The sequence below is a fragment of the Mytilus trossulus genome, chromosome 6, assembly GCF_036588685.1.
Source record: "Mytilus trossulus isolate FHL-02 chromosome 6, PNRI_Mtr1.1.1.hap1, whole genome shotgun sequence".
NCBI classification, from domain to species: domain Eukaryota; kingdom Metazoa; phylum Mollusca; class Bivalvia; order Mytilida; family Mytilidae; genus Mytilus; species Mytilus trossulus.
This window is the reverse complement of record NC_086378.1, coordinates 59,422,012-59,446,087: the sequence shown is the minus strand read 5'-3', so window position 1 is coordinate 59,446,087 and position 24,076 is coordinate 59,422,012. Positions and strand designations below refer to the sequence as shown.

The following is a 24,076-nucleotide window of genomic DNA, read 5'->3' as shown; positions in this document are numbered from 1 at the left end:
CGCATAGGCGACAGTGAAATATTATCTTCTCTTGATTAGCACGCCCTCTGTATAGAGTTTCCATAACTACACGTTGTAAATACATGTCTGCTGCTTGTTTATGCATTAACTGTTTCTAATACTTTACTACAAAATATCAACATGGTAAGTCATAAAAACACTTGCAGTTTTGAGAAAACAATACACGGCATCACAATGATCTATTTAACTTATTGAAATGTCCTCGTTATTTTAACAATATCATGAAATACTAATATTATATATAAAAGTTGATTTGTACAATGTCGGCCAATCAAGATTGGTCATCCTGTCGAGTGTCAGCTGTTAAATTAAATATAGTATCTTAAAATGATAATATGTCTGTAGTTGCAGTAGATCCTTGCAGTGACAATCAATATTTTGTTTCATAACTAGGTATTTGATCTAAGACTGACTAAGAATAAGATAGATTTGGCATCTTAATTAAATTGTTGCCTCCACCTATATGATGTCATGGTCTCATGTGTTTTCGTTATATTAAGAATGCATTATTACGATTCCATTGAAAAAGCTTGCATAGTACAAAAAACATATGACATGATCTGACCATATATTATATATGGAGTACCACTAAGTTTTGTAGTACTATATACAAGGTTGGGCGGTAAATACCACCCCCTGTATTTACCAGTGGTATATTTACCAGTGGTATTTATATAATTACCGCCCCGAACAATACTCCCCAAGTGGTCAATACTGGCAAATACTGGTCAATTGAAATTTTCATGTTTGTACCACTAAGTTTTGTAGTACTATAGTCTATATAGTAAAGCAACTATGTGCACTAATTTCCTTGAAAATATCAATGTATATTGCTAAATTATTTACCAAATGTTCATAATGTATCATAATGATCAACAAGAGGTATCTTAATAAAGTTGTCAATTTTGCTGGTTTTAAAATAACTTGTGCTCTATCACAACGTACATGACATATTGTTTGCAAAATTTATTTCTTTTTACCATTTCAGCCTGGCAGCGCAATATCAGCTGTTGGGAGCCATTCATCAGCCTCCTCAGCATCCAGACGTGCAAAAACAAAAAATTACAGAGTAGTTAGTCACTCATCACAGGTAGATGAAAATTTATTTGGAAAACCAACCCATGTTGAGAAAAGACAAGAGATGTTAGAAGAGAAATGGACAAATGATGATCTATCAATAGAACAGCTAGCCAGGGATAGAAGTGCAAAACGTAAAAGTAAAGGAAAGAAAAACAAAAACAAAGAAACAGTCCAAGTTATCACAAAAGATTTAATTAGAAATTTAATGTAAGTGTTATTCATGTATCTGTTATTAGAAAAAAATGATGAAAGAAAAATGTATGGTCCTAAGACATGTAAGAACATGAAGAACATTTTATCATGATTATAGTACAATGACATTATGTGCTATTTTTTTTTTACCAAAAAATGTTACCTTTTAGAATTATTGGCTCAAAAAAAATCATCTCAATGGATTTTTTTCTTTTTCAGAGTTCCAACAGAAGATCCATCTGGACAGAGTATTGTACTACCAAGATATGAATTTCATAGAATTGTTAACTGTGCTCAAACTTTAACCAAAGAACAAAGATTGGCACAACTTGAACAAATCAAGAGAGAAAAAGAGGCAGCTATGGTAAATTATATTTGAAATACTCTTTTTATAAAATGTGTTGCATGTTGATTCTGAAATCAGTGAGGCGTAATTGTCTTGTTGCATGGATTAAGATGAAAGGACAAGTATATTACCATTCACACCTGGATCTGTTAATTAATGACCATACTACCTATTGAAAAAATGTCGGATTATTCATTTCCGAATTGACGGATTCCGAAATCCATAAAATATGTTTCTGTACATGAATGTATGAAGACTGTTTAATCTAAGTCATACAACTTTGCTAATAAACATGTTTTTGTTAAATTGTTTTATGGTACATTGTATTTTTTTTTTTCAAGTCTTGTATTCATCTGTACATGTTGAGTTTACGCTTTAATCTTTGCTTTTAAATTTTATCATGTACAAGAGGGGCGAAAGATACCAGAGGATCAGTCAAACTCATCAATTGAAAATAAACTGACAACAACATGGCTAGAAATGAAACAGAGTGACAGACAAATAATACTACACAGAAACAACACAGAAAACTTAAGACTGAGCAAATTGCACAACTAACAATAACAGAATAATGTGAATGATTTTTTAGACCGTTAATAGTTTCTTAGAAAAGATAGCTAATTTAATAACATGAATTGGAATTTCATGGTCAGTTCCAATAATATTAGCTTACAGTTACCTTTGTGTAAGTAATGAGATATACATCTTTTTTTCTTAACAGGAAGCAAGCCAACAACGTAAAGCTTTATTCAAACAGCTTGACATGGATAGGAGGAAAAATGAAAAGCTCAATGACCTTGAGGAAGAAGCAAAAGAAAATGCAGAACATTTATTATCCAAGGCAAATGAAATGAGACAAGAACAAGAGGATGAAATTAAACATCTTAATGAGGTACGCATTGTGTTTAAAGATTGATATGGATATGTTTTCATACTTGAATGTTGCTATTTTCTATCACAAAAATAAGGAAAGTTTATAAATAGTCCAAAAAGTACCTGCATGCAGACCTGAGATGAATCATTTAACACCAACGAGAAAAATAGTGGATCCTCTTTCTAGTATATTCCAAATTTAACTCTTCCTGGAAATCGAAATCAAAACAAAAGTCCATTTTAACAAATATTGAATAATTAATTTGATGTTTGCTAATTTTAAAATCAAGCTCTTAAAAGGAACATGCAGCTCTAGTCTCAACCTAAGTCTATTCATTGTCTGACATTAACCTTGGTCATTTGGATGATAGTTTCTTATTTAAACAGTTAACCTTAACGTAACATGATAATTATTTTTACTTATCTATATTCCTATTAATATTTATTATTTCTTATTTCAGCTAATTTTGAATGCAAAATGCCATGCAATTAGAGATGCACAAATACTTGAAAAGAGGCAGATTTCAGGTGAAATGACAGAGGAAGAGAAAAGATTGGATGTTATGATGGAGGTTGATCGTCAGAATGCCATCAAAATACAAGAGGAGATTGAGAAACGAAGGAAAGAAGAAAGATTAATGGGTGCTGCCAAATTATTAGACCAAATTCAGGAAAATGAACAAGAGAGACTCTTTGATCTTGAACGTAAAGACCAAGAAAATATTCAGATGCAGAAATACATTGAAAAAATGATGGATGAAGATAGAACTGGTTTAGAAAAGAAGAAAGTAGAACAGACACAACTGAGGGTTGGTATAGTGATTCAAAAACCTTGATTTAAATATATATTTGATCAACCGAACTTACTAAATCGGCTTAAATTTTTCAACTGTTGAACAGTCAACATAGTTTTGTAAAAGTAACAACTAATTAATGTAATTTTTTTTAAAATAAGCATTTCTTTTTTGTAGAACAACACTTCAAGATAAGTGTTAACATACACAGAAAAAATATTTTCAAATTATTTTATGATGTTTTTTCTTGTTTAACAGGAAGATTTGAACAAGGCTAATGCAGATCAAATGAAACGTAAAGTCATTAAACAAGAACAAGAGCAGGTGGAGGAACAGAAAGTAATTGAATACATGAAACAGAAAGCAGTAAGTTGGATACTATAAATATTTCTTTTTGTCTCTTGTTTTTTTTGTCTAATTGAATGGTATAGCATATTCACAGGTTCCTTAAAAAAATAAAAGTACATATAGTATTGTATTATGCTAGTTGTTTGTGGTCTGGATATTGAATATCAATTTTTGCAACTTTCATATTCTAAGATTTTTTGTTTTTTAAAATATTTTTATGCCCCACCTACGATAGTAAAGGGGCATTCTAATATGACGTCCTTATTATGCTTTGTAAACAAAGCCATGTTCTAATGAGCACAAAAAATATGTTTGACACATGCGCCTGAACTTACTGTTTATATTAACGTTGTTTCCATCGTTATCCTTTTAAATATTTACCTTTTAGCAGCTAACATAAACTTTTACTATATATTTTTATCAAACAACATATACTTGCTCTGCTCGTAGTTTTTAAACATATCAAATATGAAATGTAATATACAGACTCCTCCGGGAGGACACGGGAACAGCCAAACATTCTTATGGTATTTTTGTACGCTTCGACCTTTAAATATATTGTATTTGTCATATTAGAATCGAAACAATTCCTTCATGTCATGCTCTATGCTCATTTTACCATGGGTAGGCATTAAATTTGACCACATTTTACACCTCACTAACGCTCAGTGTAAAATATCGACAAATATAATGCCTACCCATGTTAAAATGAGCATAGAGCATGGCATGAAGGAATTGTTTCTCAATTATGTTTTCTGGTCTGTGCGTCCGTTAGTCCGTCCGTCTGTTCGTTCGTCTGTCCATTACACTTCAGGTAAAAGTTTTTGGTCAAGGTAGTTTTTGATGAAGTTGAAGTACAATCAACTTGAAACTGAGTATGCATGTTCCCTTTGATAAGATCATTCTAATTTTAATGCCAAATTAGAGAATTTATTCCAATTTCACGGTCCAGTAAACATAGAAAATGATAGTGCGAGTGGGGCATCCGTGTACTGTGGACACATTCTTGTTTTTTATAATTATCTTTGAAATTGTACATTGAATGTGGTAATTTTACTCAAATGTATTGAATAATAGGAAAGAGAAGCTGCTTATGAAAAAGAACAGGAAAGGATCAGAGTTGAAAAAGAAAGAGAAACTGCAAGATTACGAGCCATGCAAGAAAGAGCTAGGGATGAGCAAGCAGAACGGGATGCTCTCAGAGCTAAACGGGCACAAGAAAAGACAGAAAGAGAGTGGCGTAAGAAAGAAGCAGAGGAATCAAAGAAGAAGGCAGTGACAGAAGCTATGTTGATTCAAGCTAGAGCCAATCAAATGTCACAGAAAGAGCATTTCATGGCAGTTCAAGCTCAGAGGGAAAGAGCTGAATTCGAAAGGGTTCTCAGGTATGTGTAACTGAATGTTTTTGTAGAGTTTATGACTTCAAATTTGAAAGAATTGATAGCTCATTAAAAAAAAAAAAAAAAAAAGGAGAGGCATAAGAGATTATGTAAAATATTGTATTAAAAACAATGTATCCTTTATTGTTAAAATAATGCAAGTGACCTTCACATCTTAGGTCATAATAATGTCATGTGACTGTGAGGAACACATGCATACAATGACATAAAGTCAGAAAAAAGAATAAGTTCTCATTCAAATTCAAAATGCTTATTTACAAATATGATTTAGCAAGTTAAAATAAAATATATAAAAAGAATGATGTAATGGATTATAAATGTGCATTTTACATCTAAATGTTATACACAATAATCAGTATTTTTTAAAGTATTATTTTATTTTTATAGGGCACAGAAAGAATTGGTTGAAAAAGAACGACGTGAAGAACATGAGGCCACCAAGAAACGTCATACTCATGCTGATGATGTCAGAACCCAGATTCGCCAGAAAGAGGCTCTAAGGGTAATGGAAAGAAACCAGTTCTTTGAGGAAGGAGTCAAGCTGGATGAGGAGGCAAGACATCGTAGACTGAAACTGGAAGATGTTAAGAAGAAGAAATTGAATGAATTAAGGTATTTACTCAAATATATGATCTTGAAAATATTTTACTTACATATCTGTTTATAATGTAAATTTATAAGTATTCTACATGTAGCTTTCATAAAAACATTGCTTATATACATATCTATTTCTATAGTATCTATCAATAGTAATTTAACCAGATGCTCCGCAGGGCGTAGCTTTATACGACCGCAGAGGTTGAACCCTGAACGGTTGGGGCAAGTATGGACATAACATTCAAGCTGGATTCAGCTCTAAATTTGGATTGTGATTAAATAGTTGACACAGCATAGGTTTCTGACACAGAATGAATGTGTTCTAATGAAATTAAAATTTTTGTTTTTTCTTAGAGCAATTCACTATGCTGTTGAATATTATTCCTCTCAAAAAAATGTTTGAAGAAATTTTCTTTTTATTTATGAAATTTCAAATGAGAAAATTGAACCCATTTTTTTTAATCACATCCCCCTTTCCCTTATTCCAAAATTAATCTCAATTAAAATTTCTAATGGAGTTTGCAACAATTACTACTCATTTAAATACATCATAAAATATTAAGATGTAAAAAAACTGCTTGTTATCACTGAATGGTAAAGATTATTTTTTAATTTATCAGTTGGTAGTAAAAAGTGAATATACATTGTATATTGTATATATAACAAAGATTTAAGTTGATTCTGGACAAAGAAAGATAACTCCAAATAAAAAAAATTCTTACAATTAGATATTTCTTGCTTACTATTCTGGACAAAGAAAGATAACTCTAATTAAAAACAAAATTGCTATTTCACAATATTTTGCAATACGATATTTCTTGCCATTGCGCAATACTGTGCAATTGAAAAGACTTGCTATTGCACAAAACTTAATATAATAATTTTAGATCCTGATTTGGACCAACTTGAAAACTGGGCCCATAATCAAAAATCTAAGTACATGTTTGGATTCAGCATATCAAAGAACCCCAAGATTTCAATTTTTGTTAAAATCAAACTAAGTTTAATTTTGGACCCTTTGGACTTTAATGTAGACCAATTTGAAAACAAGACCAAAAATGAGGAATCTACATACACAGTTAGATTTGGCATATCAAAGAACACCATTTATTCAATTTTTGATGAAATCAAACAAAGTTTAATTTTGGACCCTGATTTGGACCAACTTGAAAACTGGGCCGATAATCAAGAATCTAAGTACATTTTTAGATTCAGCATATCAAAGAACCCAACCGATTAATTTTTTGTCAAAATCAAACGAAGTTTAATTTTGGACCCTTTGGACCTTAATGTAGACCAATTTGAAAATGGGACCAAAAGTTAAAAATCTACATACACAGTTAGATTCGGCATATCAAAGAACCCCAATTATTCAATTTTGATGAAATCAAACAAAGTTTAATTTTGGACCTTTTGGGCCCCTTATTCCTAAACTGTTGGGACCAAAACTCCCAAAATATTACCAACCTTCCTTTTATGGTCATAAACCTTGTGTTTAAATTTCATAGATTTCTATTTACTTATACTAAAGTTATGGTGTGAAAACCAAGAAAATGTTTATTTGGGTCCCTTTTTGGCCCCTAATTCCTAAACTGTTGGGACCTAAACTCCAAAAATCAATACCAACCTTCCTTTTGTAGTCATAAACATTGTGTTTAAATTTCATTATTTTCTATTTACTTAAACTAAAGTTATTGTGCGAAAACCAAAAATAATGCTTATTTGGGCCCTTTTTTGGCCCCTAATTCCTACATTGTTGAAACCAAAACTCCCAAAATCAATCCCAACCTTTCTTTTGTGGTCATAAACCTTGTGTCAAAATTTCATAGATTTCTATTTACTTAAACTAAAGTTATAGTGCGAAAACCAAGAAAATGCTTATTTGGGCCCTTTTTGGCCCCTAATTCCTAAAATGTTGGGACCAAAACTCCCAAAATCAATACCAACCTTCCTTTTGAGGTCATAAACCTTGTGATAAAATTTTATAGATTTATATTCACTTTTACTAAAGTTAGAGTGCGAAAACTAAAAGTATTCGGACGACGACGACGACGACGACGACGACGACGACGACGACGACGACGACGACGACGACGCCAACGTGATAGCAATATATGACGAAATTTTTTTCAAAATTTGCGGTCGTATAAAAACCTCTTTAATGTTTATACTAATAATATTTATATGGATCTTTGGATAAATGTCTTTTATATTGAAATACTTTCATGAGAGACTCCTCTTGTGTGTGTGTCTGTGTTCCAAGTAAGGGACTTATCTTGGCATGTATCACTGTTATATATGAAAGTAGTTCCTGCTTAAATGATTGTTAATAAATATATAGCTTGCACTTTAAAATGTAGATTGGATTGCACATATTATTTTTTTCAAATGAATTTGGTGACTGTTTTTTTAATTTCTGATAATCTGAAAGAGGAGTGAAGCATTTAAAACTAAAGAATTATCAGTATTGAAAATCTTGGACAAAAAAAAAGGAAAACACCTATTCAAACTATTGATAGGGATGACAAACTATGTTACTCTAGTGTTTTGGACATTAATAAATATTAGTCTAGACTTTGTTACTTTACTGAATAAGGGCATGAACATATTTTTTCACTCAAAAACCTTGCTGAATTGTCTCTGGCAGTCTATATCAACCATGTAAATTATAAAAAAAAAACAGGATAAAAAAATCACAAGAATAGTTAATAATTGTTATTTACCAATTATAAGGATTGAAAATGTAAAAAATGTATCAACAAGCTCATGTGAATACTATTCATTCAATATAAGTTTAAATATATTGATATTTAATTTTATCATTATAAAATACAGAGCTGCTGGAATACCAGAGAGATATGTATCGCACGTTGCACACAAAGTCAATGTGGTTACAACTGCATGTAAGATCAAATGTGTGGCTATGTAAATTATTTCAGGGGTTGACATGCACTTTGCTGAAAATAAATTGTTTGTTTATGGAAACTTGTTCAACTTTGCTTTAAACCAATGAGGATACTGTTGTTCAGCAAATTACTTAGTAATTTATTAATTTATGTGATAAATCACAAATATTTATCTTCCCAAACATGTCAGTCTTATATTTTCTCATACAACTAACAAAAAAGCCAACGTTGGAAAATTTCAAAAAATTATTCGGAATGGGCATTGGAAATTTTATAACTCACTAATTGTAATTAAAATCTATGATTATTTCCCTTTCAAAGTCGAACATTAGTTTCCATATCAAACAATTTAATCCAAACAACTAAATGAACAAACATTAATAGAATAGATAAATGACACCAGTCAAATTAATTTAGTTTTTTATTCAATCATTCTGTATATTTCTTTGTGACATGCACATTGCAATGTACATTATATTTTTCTTTTTCAATATATTTATATTTGTTTGTTCATAAAAGATTGTCATTAAGAAATGCAGTGCTAATAGTGCTATCTTAAACATGGGATTAACTGTGTGTGTGGCTTTACAATAATGTATGCGGGTTTGAATCACTGAATCCCATTTCCACCCTCATGTTTGATATAATATAATTTTTTGTAATTATGTTTGACCATTGATTGAATAATTCATAATTATCTAACAGCAGGGATCAAAGATTTGGGGTTTATGACCTATGGGTACTTAGGTTACATTCACTAAGCACAGCAATGCAAAACATTTTGGCTTTTATGCACCTATTCTAGAAAAAGAGGACATGAGTGCCACCAACTCATAAAACAAGCCTTGTGCAATATAAAAATATACATATTGTCATATAAAGTTCAGTTGCATTTTTCTTTTAAAACTAAATATTCATTTGAATTTTTCTTTTAAAAATAAATGTTTTAAATGAGAATTTAGTCAAACATTGTTAAAATGTAACGCTCGAATCAAAACAATTATTACATCAAGGTCTCTTTTTAAATTTAAAAATCTTTTTGTGGGATAATAAGACTAATTGAAGTTTATGTCTTGTCACTGTGATAATATGTTTTCCTTCTTTAAGGGAAAAGGGGGGGGGGGGGGTAAACAAAATTAGGATTGTAAATAGAGCACTAAATTTTCATAGTATTTTACAAAATGACATTGTCAAACTTCAAAATATATTTATATTCTCAGAACTTCATCCATTGTTTGTAGGTCACTGTCATCCATGTTGAAAGGAAAAACAATAGTGTATTTTTGTTATGCCCACAATGCATTTGGATAAATGTAAACAAAATATTGAAGTACATTTAATAAAAAAAAATATGTTAAAAATGTCTTGCTGTAACTATTTTATTACATCATTGTCATGTTTATTATACATATTATACCTTTTCACAGAATTTTAAAATTGTTAGTAGAATTTATTTCAATTTAAAATATATACAAAAAACATATATTTATATATATAATTTGAAGAAAATATTGGTAAACCAAAGGTTAACTTAATATTTTTTTGGTGTGTATATATATTCATCTTTAATGGAAATTTCTCGTGATATTTGAAAATTTTAAAAATTGCAGACATGGGAGATAACTCTTCATTTTTATTTTTCAGAAATGCTGGTATACCTGAGAAATATTTGGCTCAAGTGGAAAGAAAAATAGCCCAGCCTCAACACATCAGTACATAATCATTAAATGACACTAAGACATTGACAAGTTAAATTATGGAGGGAATAAAACCTCATTTGTTGAAAGATAAAAAAATATGGAATTTTACATCATCTGATATGAAAGACGTTTTCACATATCTTATTTTATGAAATACAAGTTGAAAATTTGTATATTATTTGTCTTATTTTATTCAGTTTCTTAATAATTTTATACAGGATAGAGGATGATATTTTTTATTTTAATATATTTAAAGCTTTTAATTCTTAAAATAATGGATTTAAGCATTTGACCTTTAAAATGCAGAAATGTTTAGAAAAAATGTATTTTGTTTCATGATAATACAATTATGTCAAATATATTTAGTTGGTAATTTTTTACTTTTTATGGTACGTTTCACTTGTTCATCTGGCCTTTCAGTTCAAATGGTTTGATTGGCTGTAGTTTTCACAAAACTCTCGTTGTGAAACTAAGTACTATTGTTTGAAATGAAAAATATATATTTTCTTAGAATTATGAATTATCCTTGGGTACCAATTTTCTTTGTTATATAATAAACTAGTAAAAGAAAACTAAATACATTTGATTCCGGATGTTATTTTTTATTTCGTGGAAATGAAAATTCATAAAAGAGTATTTTTCGAAAGAAAAAGAATAACTCCAAGAAATAAATTTTAACAGTATTTATTTAATCAATCGTGATGTTATTTTTTATTATTGTATGCAAGTCTGTGATATTTTATTTGTAAATTTAAATGTAAACTGTCAGATATAGTGTATGGTTTAGAAATATGATATTTATACATATTGTTTCGAAAATAAAAATCATGCGACTAATTTTGTGATATCAAGTGCTAACAATTGTCCCTACAAAAAAAAAGATATTGCAGTAAATGCACTGAATTTATTTCACTGCCAACATGGAGAAGAGGATGAAAAGCATGGTTTTGTATATTGTTTAAGGAATATCTGTTCTGTTTTCTTTTAATTGAAATTAAACTTCTTAAAAATAAGTATATTTCTTACTTCTTTTACTGATTCAAGCCTTTTTTAGCTTAGTGAGCTTTTCTCAATCGTCGTCTGTCATCGTTAACTTTTCTCCTCTGAAACTACTGGGCCAAATTTAACCAAACTTGGCCACAATCATTATTGGGGTATCTAATTTAAAAAATGTGTCTGACCACCCGGCCAACCATCCAAGATGGCCGCCATCGCTAAAAATAGAACATAGGGGTAAAATGCAGTTTTTGGCTTATAACTCAAAAACCAAAGCATTTAGAGCAAATCTGACATGGGGGTAAAATTGTTATTCAGGTCAATTTCTATCTGCCCTGAAATTTTCAGACAAATCGGACAACTTGTTGTTAGGTTGCTGCCCCTGAATTGATAATTTTAAGGAAGTTTTGCTTTTTTTGGTTAATATCTTGAATATTATTATAGATAGAGATAAACTGTAAACAGCAATAATGTTCAGCAAAGTAAGATTTACAAATAAGTCAACATGACTGAAATGGTCAATTTTCACTATAATTTTCCACTGAAACTAACTGGAGGTAGTTCATTACAGATACAGATAATTATAAGCAGCAAGAATGTTTAGTAAAGTAAGATCTACAAACACATCACTATCACCAAAACACAATTTTGTCATGAATCCATCTGTGTCCTTAGTTTAATATTCACATAGACCAAGGTGAGCGACACAGGCCCTTTAGAGCCTCTAGTTTTTTTTAAAGATACATGTTTTTACTGGTCCTTTATGTCATTTCAATTAAGATCCATAGATGGACTACTGCAAGGCAAAATTTCTGTCTTTTTCAGTGGAGCAGAAATTTTCCTGTCCTTTACCCCAGACATCCTTGATTACAGAACCTACATATTTTATGAGTTGTTATAATGTTCTCTTCAATCCTAAACAGGCATGAAATATTTGCTACTGGAAATTAAGCAACTAACAATCAATCATTTCAATTGAAATCTGAAGTGCATTTCGATATAAGAGACATATAGGGAGATGTGATATGATTGCCAATGAGACAACTATACACCAAAGTTACAATGACATTGATGTAATCAATTATTGGCAACCTTGCAGCTATCAACAACGAGAATATAGATTCTATCACTGAATCAATTGTGTTTCAGTAAGATTTTGATATTTTAAAGGAGATGCTTGCTTAGGCTTCATTATCATACTCATACGAGAGCCCTAAAAATGATTAACATCTATGATCTAGTATTGCAAACACTGATTGACCAAATCTTTTGCACCATATATAAAAGAACATACAATGTCATTGTCCAGAAAATACAGATTCCATTCGATTTTGATGGTTTTGACTTCTTACTATTCTAAAGTTATGTCATAACTAACCTTACAAATTGGTATTATTTTGAATTTTGGTTGATAATTTAAGTACAACTGTATTAAATCTTGAAATTTGAATACAATATCATGGATCATAAAATGAAGAAATTAGGATTTAGTTGACCATTATTTACTAATTCTTTTTTAAGAACATTAGCAAATCTTTGGGTGGCACATGTAGGGCAATCTCCCTACCATTCTGGAGCACAGGAGACCCCATTGGATAAGGCTCATGCATTTTTGAATTTGATGCGACCGGAAAATTATGGCTACTATTAGATAACATGAACACAGATTTATCAAGTACTATTCTGTCTGAAGGAAAACTTTTGAAATAGTTTAAACTGAACCGTGGTGTGCGCCAAGGTAGTGCGTTGTCTGCCAAGTTATATCTGATCTTTATTAACGATTTAGCAACAAAGGAGCATTCTTATATGACATTAATAGTAGTTTTCCCGTTCATGCCGATGACATTTCTCTCATTGCCACAAATCACGAATCCACTCAGAAAATGGTATCAATATGTGTACAATACCGTGATTCATGGAGTTTCTCCTTTTCATCCGCGAAAAGCAATCTTCTTCAATTCGCTTTATTTCACTAGACACTTGGATGAAAACAATGGATCGTATATTCAAAGCGATTTGGACCTTATTAAAGGGCAATCACTTCGTCTGTGATTCGCTCCGGTATTCATCCTGTTGTTCTCAACCCTATAAAACGTGCAAAGATTATTCACCAAGTATGCTACCCAAAAGAATGAATTTCCCATGCCTTGCGGCTCGCGAAATTTAACATTCTCTCGACCGGTATTTTTCGCAAATACCCCTCCTTTAAATAACATGATATATCTGTTTAATAGAATACTTGTTGCTTCTATTCTTCCACAATTATGGCGGCTTCCATATTATTATCTACTGTTGTGTATTATTCTCTGGTTCTTGTCTATTACATGATCGTTTGGGTACCTGTAACCCCCTTTTTATCCTTGAAAACGTACATGTACCACAAACTTCAAAGGTATTCCATATAAAAAAATAACATGTATGATTGCCAACGAGACTTCTGTCCAACAGTTACTAACTGACACGTATAATTAGTAAATAATCATGTGTCACAGTCCTGCCTTCAACAATAATCTTAACATCCTTATTAATGTACAAAAAAATGTAAGAAAACAACCTATAATTGTTAATGTTTGTGTCATTTTGGTCTTTTGTGGATAGTTGTCTTATTGGCAATCATATCACATCTTCTTTTTTATAACACAGATATAGCATATAGAAAGAAACGACAACCACTGCATAACAGGCTCAGGACTTGAAACAGACACATACAGAATTTGGCGGGGATTAATTATTCTGGAGGGACGCCAAGCCTGCCCTAACATGAAACATTGTGTACCAGTGCAACAAGCTTCCCATTTGAGCGTTAACTCCATCATCTTCATTTCCAGTAAGGATCACAAGACGTGTATTAATATTTTTACACATTTCACTTGCCTGGCATGGACATAGGTCTGTACATGAAGGGTTCTGTTCAATACAAACACATCCTTTTGAGCATACAGATTTTCCTTTACAAGTACAAACAAGGTCTTGTAGGAAGTCTGAAGACATTTGTGATCATTTGTCCCTCGAAAAACACCGCCTTCAAACCATCCTTATCAATCCATCTATATTTCAACGGAGATCTAATTACTATATATACCATGGTTTTTAGGAGTTTACATATTTAAAAAAACGAATCCGAAAGATGAGTTTGTTTAAATATGTTAATCAGTAAGACACATGGTATATACAATTTGTGATATAAATGAAATGCTTGACAGCTTGAAGACCGTTTAGTCTTGGAGGCATGATTCTTTATTAGTTGTTAGTGGCTTTAAACTAGCTGTCAGATAACTTTGAGTACTCTCAGATCTGTTCATTGTGTCTTTTTGTGTCGGGATGTATAAGTACCCGGCCACGTCCACTTGTATTTTTTTGTCTATCTGATGAGTTAAGCCTTTTTCAACTGATTTTTATAGTTCGTTCTTATGTTGTACTGCTATACCACTGTCCCAGGTTAGGGGGAGGGTTAGGATCCCGCTAACATGTTTAACCCCGCCACATTATTTATGTATGTGCCTGTCCCAAGTCAGGAGCCTGTAATTCAGTGGTTGTCGTTTGTTTATGTGTTACATATCTGTTTTTCGTTCATTTTTTTTTTTAAATAAATAAGGCCGTTAGTTTTCTCGTTTGAATTGTTTTACATTGTCTTATCGGGGCCTTTTATAGCTAACTATGCGGTATGGGCTTTGCTCATTGTTGAAGGCCGTACGGTGACCTATAGTTGTTAATGTTTGTGTCATTTTGGTATTTTGTGATTAATTGGAAAACCTTTGTTGTAAAGTGTTATCTACGATCACGTTCCTCGGCTTTGATAGAAAGTGTGACTTCATATCTGTAAGAGACATCAACACATTTTTTAGCATTGATACACTTGATAAGAGCAATACCATCCCTTATCAAAACGGTAAGCTACTTATCGAAGTCGAGGAGAGAGTGACAATATGATGTCTCGTTTTCGAGTTGATGGCAAAGATCGGCTTTACATGATTTTCTCATGGATTCATCATCATGAAAAAGGATTGTAGGGATCGGACCAATCGGAAATGACAACACTTTTCAACAGTGACGCCATCTCGACTATTTGCTAACATCAAAGCTCCTCAAATGTTTTTAACTTTGACCGAGGAATAGAACCAAGGAAACTACAATTCTTGTCTTCACAAAATGTCGCGTCAATAAATGATTTTGCCATTGTGTTACCATCATCATTGGCTGACGTCAAAGAGACCTGTATTTCTTTTGAAGCATGCATTTCAGTAGAAATGTTTATTAGTGATGGGGGAGGGAGTTCTGTGGCAAACGGGTCAGTCACTTTTTCTAGAACATGTTCAAAAAATTTCTGAACTTGTTCTTCATCTCAAATCAAAGCTGTTGGCTTAACCTCATCATGCCCAACGCTTTTGTCATAGATGCAACCATACCGAGTTTTCATTTCTAACGTAAAGTCTGCAAGCACATGTCAAGTCAATTTCCATCTCATCAGAGCTGGCCTTTGTTGTGTTATGTCGCTGATTCCATCACAACCGTAAGAATCTTTTATGACAGACTTTTCAGTTGCAATGTCGCTCCATACTCCCTTAAACTTTACAGGCTTCTGACGTTTCGAAAAATCACCTCATTGAAATGCAAATTCTACATCTAGTGATAAAGATAGCATATTTAGCAGATATACAGGTAGCCATATTGAGTAGTTGATCCTATTTGAATGATTGAATGAATTTTTATTGAAAAAGCATACACATGCTATGCCAAAAATAACAACATATATTACATAATATAAAACATGAATAAACAGCAGAGAACAATATTATGATACAATGACATGAAAATTAAGTTATGACTTATGAGACTATATAAGATCGAATATTCCGTGCAGCTTTTGAATAAGTACATATAATTTGATTGTGAGTGACTTACTAGAAGCTTGAAGTAAATTTAATAGTTTGATATTATTAGGCCAATGACAATAGTACTATTTGTAACATTTATATAGGGCAACAATGCAACAGTAGAGCTGAAGGGAGATCGCGGGTCTGAATATTTTATTTTATTTAATATAGGATTTCTCTATTTTTTTTCTATAAATGACCTTTATTTTATGCTTAATAGAAAAATGAAATAAAAAATGAGGTCACCGTTCATTAACGCTCACAATCTGACTTCGACAGAAGCATACATTTTTGTTAATGTCCTTTTTTCTCTCTGTTAAACTAATAGGAGAAACAGCGGTAATATTGAAATGAGAAAAGAACTAAAAAGTAAAAAGTAAAAACACAAAAATACTGAACTCCGAGGAAAGGCAAAATCAAAAGTCCAAACACATCAAACGAATGGATAACAACTGTCATATTCCTGACTTGGTACAGGCATTTGTTAAAAATTACAGAAATTGCTAAAATTGCTAAAATTTTAAAATTATTTAGTTTATGTCATGTGTATGTACAGCTTATTTGAAAACAACAATAAATCATATAGGTCACCGATGAGTTAAAAAAAAATATTTTGATTTTAATGCCAAAAAAGGCATTTTTGCATCAAAAGGAGATAATTTAGAGTTTTTTCAATGCTATCTACATTTTAATAGTCACCTGGGACCAACACGAATTGATTTTTTGGAATCATTTAATACAAAACAAAATTATCTGCTTCTTACGTTTCATTTTAATTTACTGTTTTGAATCCAGAATTTCTAAAATTTCTATCGTAAATTTTGTTCCATTGACAGAACAATTTGTCCTTCTGCCATTTTGACAAAATAATCACAAATCCACTACTGGTATCTGAAATAGGGAGTAAGTATGTACTTTATGTAGTTTCATATTCAGAGGTTGTCGTTTGTTTATGTGTTACATATTTGTTTTTCGTTATTTTAAAAAAAGGTCGTTAGTTTTCTCGTTTGAATTATTTTACATTCTCATATCGTAGCCTTTTATAGCTGACTATGCGATATGGGCTTTGCTCATTGTTGAAGACGGTACGTTGACCTATAGTTGTTAATGTCTGTGTCATGTTGGTCTCTTGTGGACAGTTGTCTCATTGGCAATCATACCACATCTTCTTTATAATCACAGGAAATGTACACATCATATGACATTCAAACCTTCCCAGTTGGTTTTTGGAAAATACATTAATTCTAACGACACAAGTTATTTTCGTGATTTTGTCCACCTTTGGTAATGATAACCTTCTTCTACAAATTGCCTGAAACTGAACAGGCAATTTGTTGAATTATGGTTCAAAATTTCAGTCATTTTACCAAATTACTAGGTATTTTTTAGGTTATATTTATAATGCCTGTCAAGGTTAGGCATTTTACAAATTGCTTAAAAATTCAGTCATTTTATAAAATGCCTAAATTTAAAAAATGCCTGTATTATATAATTAACTCGTTTTATCTTAACCGGTTCAATAGAGGATTCTTTGGAATTATTGACTTGGAAAACTGCCCGTGCCATTGGATAAAAGGTGTTTTTCCATCTATTGTTTCTGTATTTAAATCAATGTTATCAGCTCCGTCTTGAACAAGACCCCTACCATTTGCAACCTAGGAAACATAGGGGATGTACACACCTGTGGAGAAGACCGCGGGACCGGCAACGCTTCGGAAGTCACATTGTATCTAAGGTCAACGTCACAACGGCGACGTCAACTTATCTATGGTAAATAATTAGTAAACGTCAATCTTCAAAGCTGTTGTGTATTTTATCAGAGTTATATTATAAGATATCGTCCCCAAATTTATGGTTCCGTGACTAATGGAACTACCAAAGCTGGAATCAAGAAGAACGGGTAATCGTAGTGCCGTTACCAGACTTTTACGACAACTTGCAAAAGAAAGTTACGAATTCGACAGAGAGGAGCTGTTTGCCACATACGAAAATCTAAAATACAGAAGAAGAAGTTACTCGACACACTGAATGAACAAATTGAGAACGCATCGGAACGCAGAGGATATAGAGACGGAAATCGTAGACACAGATGAGTATACTACAAATTTTGTTACTAAACAGAGACATTTTAAGATATTCATAGATAAAACATCACAACCTATTTCCAATCAACCATCACATTCGTCTTTAAGGTTTTAAATGTAGACAGACCGTTTATCCCTTCTAGTTCACCCGAAATTGCACAGAAAAGTTATGTCGCACCGTCATTGCCACAGTCAAAATATTGAAAACAACACGTTATTAATTTCTTGCGTCCGAAGCGCTTTTCTGGATTTACCTTCATCAGGAACGCTCAAAGCCAAACATTTGAAACCCAAAGATGTATAAGTACCGAAACCGTTGAAGAGCTATATTTAAAAAATACCTAAAATAAATGGCCAAATTCATCTAAAGCCAACTTTGCCTGAGAGAGTTGAAACCTTAATTTCTTATTAATTTCTAAATTTATAAACGGACAATCTTTTAAGTAAAGTTTGTTAAATCATGTCAGTATCGAAATACTGACTACTGAGCTGATGATACCCTCGGGGACTGATAGTCCACCAGCAGAGGTATCGACCCAGTGATGTAAAATATTGAAAACAACACGTTATTAATTTCTTGCGTCCGAAGCGCTTTTCTGGATTTACCTTCATCAGGAACGCTCAAAGCCAAACATTTGAAATCCAAAGATGTATAAGTACCGAAACCGTTGAAGAGCTATATTTTATATTTAAAAAATACCTAAAATAAATAGCCAAATTCATCTAAAGCCAACTTGTCAAATGATGCCTCTCGAATTTTAACAGAGACCAGCCAAATTGCCACATCAATTCCCACGTCAAGCTATGCTGTCCCGTCCGCTATATCTAGCATCACCGTTTGCCAAAATTAACTTTACCTACATTTAATGGCAATATGTTAGAATGGCCGAGCTTTTGGGATTCGTACGAATCAGCAGTTCATTACAACAACAACATTGACAGATGTTCAAAAGTTTAATTATTTAAGACCCAATTTCAAAACTAAGCCGCTTAGACGGATTTTCTCTAAGTAACGCTACCTATGCCGAAGCCATAAATGTTCTGATAGAGAGATTTGGATAGATTCATAAAATAACACAAGCACACCTACAAGCACTGCATGATATTACGCCACCCTGGAATGACCGCATACGCCTGAGAATGTTTTATGACAAAATGGAGAGTTTAGTTAGAGGACTTGAATCGCTTGGACAGACACTGGACTCATACGATAATTTATGAGTCCCGTTTATAATAAACAAAGTGCCTGCAGAAATCAGAAAGCATGGTACGACACATTGGCTATTAAGAGATCTTAGAACAATTATACTGAAGGAAATACAAATTATGGAAGCCAGACAAGTTTCACAGACGGAAAGTGATATTTCGACTTCAACCTTTTTTTACCGGTGCTAAATCACAAAGAAAACACAACGTAAGTACTTGAAATGCAAATTACCATTTAACAGCTAAGCCGTGCATTTTCTGCAAAGACATTCATTCGCCTACCAATTGCCCGAAAATACGCGATTTAGATAAACGCCTCGCTTTCGTTAAACAAAACCATTTATGTTTCAACTGCCTCGGTTAACATCACATAAAGGAATGCAAATCAAAAGCCTCGTGTCGTAACTGCAGTAAAAGCCATCCTACTAGCTTATGTAGCAATGTTAAACACAAGTAATTCTGACACGAACAATTCTTTAAACAGTTATAATAAGAACGAAACAATGCCATCTACATCAACTATAGTAAATCTTGTGAAGGACACCTAGTTACAAGAAGATTCCACGATTTTACACTCGTCAGCACAATTTCACTCAAACGTATTGATGAAAACTGCCGTGGCCCCCTTTTGGTCATATCATCAGTGCAGTGATACGAATATGTTGTTTGATGAAGGCGCTCAAAGATATTTTGTAACGGAGAGTCTTGCGCGTAAATTGAATCTACAGAGAGAAGGAGCCGACAATATTCAACTCTCATCATTCGGAGAAACCAACGCAAATGCTAGGCGACTTGATAAAGCCACAGTTTATGTTGAAACAGAAACTGGACATAAAATCCCAATACAGGTTTTAATCGTTCCCATGATAGCTACACCGTTACAAAACCACATTCGTTACATTGACAGGAACAATAACTATTTGAAAGGACTAAAGCTCGTACATCCTGTTACGTAACAAGATACCTTTGAAATTTCGTTATTGATTGGAGCCTATTTTTATTGGGAAATAATTGAAGATAAAGTTGGACGCGGAAACGGATCTATCGCAGTCAAATCGAAACTAGAATACAGTACTTACTTTCTGGACCGTTACACTCAGAAAAATCACAGCACTCAACTACGTCTAGTATTTTCAATGTGCTTATTTCACGTAAAACTGAGGAACACGACTAAGAAGCATTTTGGAAGCTCGAGGCTATAGGAATTGAATCTCCGGAAGTACACGAAAAAGAGAATAATAACATACGAAATTATAAGAATCCTCAATTGAGTTTCGAGATCACAAATATTACGCAAAGTTACCCTGGAAAACCGACCACGATGAGTTACCATTAAACTATGCTGTAACAAAGAAAAGAACAGAAAGCGTAATAAGAAGACTGCGCAAAGAACCAAGTATGTTAAAGAAGTATAGCGATATCATAACGGCTCAAGAAAACCGCGGATTCATTGAAAGAGTATATGAAACTGATTCGATTCCGAACAAAATTCATTACATTTACACATCATCCAGTAAAAATTAGAATAGTGTACGATTGTAGTTGTCGGATTTCACCAAACCATCCCAGTTTAAATGACTGTCTCATGAACACCCCGCCGATACGAATGATTTAACAAAGATTTTAATTCGATTTTGACTCAACCGTTATGCCATAACAACGGACATTGAAAAAGCCTTTCTACATGTTGGGCTTAGCAATCCATCAGATCCTGATAGCAATTTGATTGAATACAGATTTAAAACTGTAATATTTGGAGCAACTTCCTCACCTTTCATTCTTAATAAAAACATTTACAGCAAACCAACAAGACAACAACGAAATTATAAGAAAGGGACCTGTATGTTGACAACATATTGTCTAGCTTAAATACAGAAATTGAGGCCATTGTTTATTTCAAAGAAGCTCGTACATTAATGAACAAAAATCTGAGATCTTGGACTTCAAACAACGAAAAGGTTCGTACATTAGCAGCAACAGAAAACGTACTCGATACAGATGAAGAAACAAAGATTTTAGGAATGCGATGGAACAGCGTAACCGATGAACTTTTTTACCGAAAGCGAGAAATTCTTAATTCTTCAAAAGCAGTCATGGCAGTAACCAAGCGTGCAATTTTGAAACATTCGTTACGAGTTTATGACCCTCTCGGACTGTTAAGTCGAGTAACAATTAGATACAAAATACTTTTACAAGACATATGGAAAGAGGATTTGACTGGGACCAAAACGTTGATGACGACATACGTATTTCATGGATGGATTTTGCCAAAGATGTTGAACAAGTCACACATAAGGTATTTAATAGATACTTATTTTTTAAAACTAGTTGTAACTCAACAGAAAATAATTTACATGTATTTGTTGATGCCAGTACAAAGCGTATGGTGCGGTAGCATATTTTTGTAACGAAAGTGATAGCACACTCGTGATGGCAAAGACAAGAGTAGCCCGCTCAAAGAACTTACGTTACCGCAACTTGAATTAATGGCCGCCATTATAGGGGCACGTTTAGAAAATCACATTAAATCCACATTAGAATGTACTAGCATAACTCTATGGTACGACAGCCAGATAGTCCTACATTGGTTAAAATCAACAAAAACGTTAAAACGTTTTATTACAAATCGAATAAACGAGATAAATGATTTGACGTATTCTCATATGTTGTGCCAAAGCATTTTACCTTAAATTACTTTCGTAATAGAAGTTATTACGTTGTTTAATGCACATAGTTTGTGCAGATCATTTTATCTTTCATAATTCCCGCAATATTTTGGTAATGATTTTATCGGGAGTTCGTAGCACATTTTAGGTTGTCATTCGCGACTCAGATGTTATGCGGAGTAATTTTCTTAGGAACTGCATAACAAATCATTTATATACGTTAAAGTTGTATGGAATTACCTTTTACACATTCATTTATAACGATAATCTTTCATAATTGTAGCCTTTTGCTACACAGCGTTCATATTTACATTGTAACCATTAACCGGAAGTAGGGAATATCTATTTTTGTGTATTCGCTTTGTAAACTATGTCAACTATAGTCAGTTTCAAATTTGGATTGCTAACGATCAGCTGATTTACGAACTTCAGATATAACTTTTCAGATTAGGTATTTTATAGGTAATTACATACGTTGATAATATTTAAATACTATTTATTGAAAATTGCAATACATTTATTTCTGTTATAATAAACGGAATCTATTTTACACCAGTTTTTCATTCATTGCTTTGAAATTGGTAAAGTTAATAAACGGTCGGCGCTACAAATTGGTGACAGCGGTGAACGAATTTAATTTTTATTAAATTGCCACTGAAATTCTTTTGATTTAAAAATTATTGATACTCAAAGTGTAACTTGATACACAAAGAGTTTTAAAAATAGGGGGAGAAAAATAAATAAAGATAATTTTTAAAAGTATAAATTTAGAAAAACAAAAAGTTAATTTGAGACTAAAAGTGTTATTTAAAAAAAAATATATATATATTTTAGTGAACACTAAAGAGTGACTGACACTCAAAGGTGTAATATTTAAGTATTATTTAGTGAACACTAAAGAGTGACTGACACTCAAAGGTGTATTATTTAAGTATAAATAAGTGAGCACTAAAGAGTGACTGACACTCAAAGGTGTATTATTTAAGTATAAATAAGTGAGCACTAAAGAGTGACTGACACTCAAAGGTGTATCGTTTTTTCGAGTGAAAAAAAACCCTTAAAGGTAAACACTACAAAGATTTCTGATATCTTAAAGTGTAATAAACATTTTCAAAATTAAGAGTAACTGATACTCAGCAGTAAAAAAAAATTAACAAAAATAAACAACAAACAAACAAAACAAACAAACAAACAAAACAAACAAACAAACTTGGGCAATATAAACAAGCACAGATTTATTAAAGCATTACACACAGTATATTATAAGATATAAACCTTGCTTTTGCCCAAAGTCAGTATGAATTTACGGAATAGAGGACTACCATTGCCAATATTTTCAAGTAGTGAGGGAAATTCTCGTATGACGCCAAGTTTACATACATCCACAGTCCAAGCTGGTCCATCTTCATTAAATATGGGTAATTCATTAGGCAGTGTTTCAATAAATAGTCAAAGTTCACATACATATACTACTAGTCCACCTATTCAAAGTACTTATAGTTTTCCATATGGTGCACAGAGCACATATGTCCCTATTCAAAGTGCACCGAGCACTTACCTGTCAAATTATAGTGCACTGAGCACGAATTTGTCCAATCAAAGTGTACAGAACACTTTTTCGCAATCAGATAGTGCACTGAGCACAATTGCCCCTGTTCAAAGTGCACCGAGCACTTACCTGTCAGATTATAGTGCACTGAGCACAAGTTTGTCTAATCAAAGTGTACAGAACACTTTTCCACAATCAAATAGTGCACTGAGCACAAATTTGTCTAATCAAAGTGTACAGAACACTTTTCCACAATCAAATAGTGCACTGAGCACAAATTTGTCTAATCAAAGTGTACAGAACACTTTTCCACAATCAATTAGTGCACTTAGCACAAGTTATCCATACCACTGCGCTCCAAGTGCAATGAGCATACCTCAAAGAGTACTGAACACTAAAAATAAAGCAACTATTGACATGACTTATGACCAGACTGTTAATCCA

At 32.5% G+C, this 24,076-nt stretch overlaps 2 protein-coding genes across 3 annotated transcripts in view; one reads left to right on the top strand and one right to left on the bottom strand.

The window, feature by feature from the left end:
• The window catches only part of LOC134721609 (large ribosomal subunit protein mL39-like), a 38,723-nt gene extending 16,286 nt beyond the window's left edge, over positions 1-22,437 (bottom strand). Inside the window, exon 1 of the mRNA XM_063584718.1 lies at positions 22,324-22,437. The gene's annotated coding sequence lies outside the window, so the exon portion shown is untranslated. The remainder of the gene's footprint in view (positions 1-22,323) is intronic.
• On the top strand, positions 7-11,270 carry LOC134721608 (cilia- and flagella-associated protein 45-like). 2 transcript variants are annotated; one of them, XM_063584716.1, is made up of 10 exons: positions 7-144; positions 1,010-1,308; positions 1,513-1,657; positions 2,361-2,531; positions 2,974-3,321; positions 3,565-3,672; positions 4,732-5,039; positions 5,442-5,666; positions 8,487-8,554; positions 10,202-11,270. In XM_063584716.1, coding segments are annotated over exons 1-10 (1,677 nt in total). In that variant the 5' UTR covers positions 7-141; the 3' UTR covers positions 10,204-11,270. The 2 variants fall into 2 exon arrangements, with proteins under 2 accessions (XP_063440786.1, XP_063440785.1); XM_063584715.1 differs by lacking the exon at positions 8,487-8,554.
• Positions 22,438-24,076: the final 1,639 nt, after the last annotated feature.

What these genes read in the sequence shown, in the direction of transcription:
- LOC134721608 (XM_063584715.1), top strand. An exon ending in TAGAACAGACACAACTGAGG is followed by an intron (nt 3,322 to 3,564) that starts GTTGGTATAGTG and finishes CTTGTTTAACAG; the next exon opens with GAAGATTTGAACAAGGCTAA. An exon ending in GAATTCGAAAGGGTTCTCAG is followed by an intron (nt 5,040 to 5,441) that starts GTATGTGTAACT and finishes TTATTTTTATAG; the next exon opens with GGCACAGAAAGAATTGGTTG.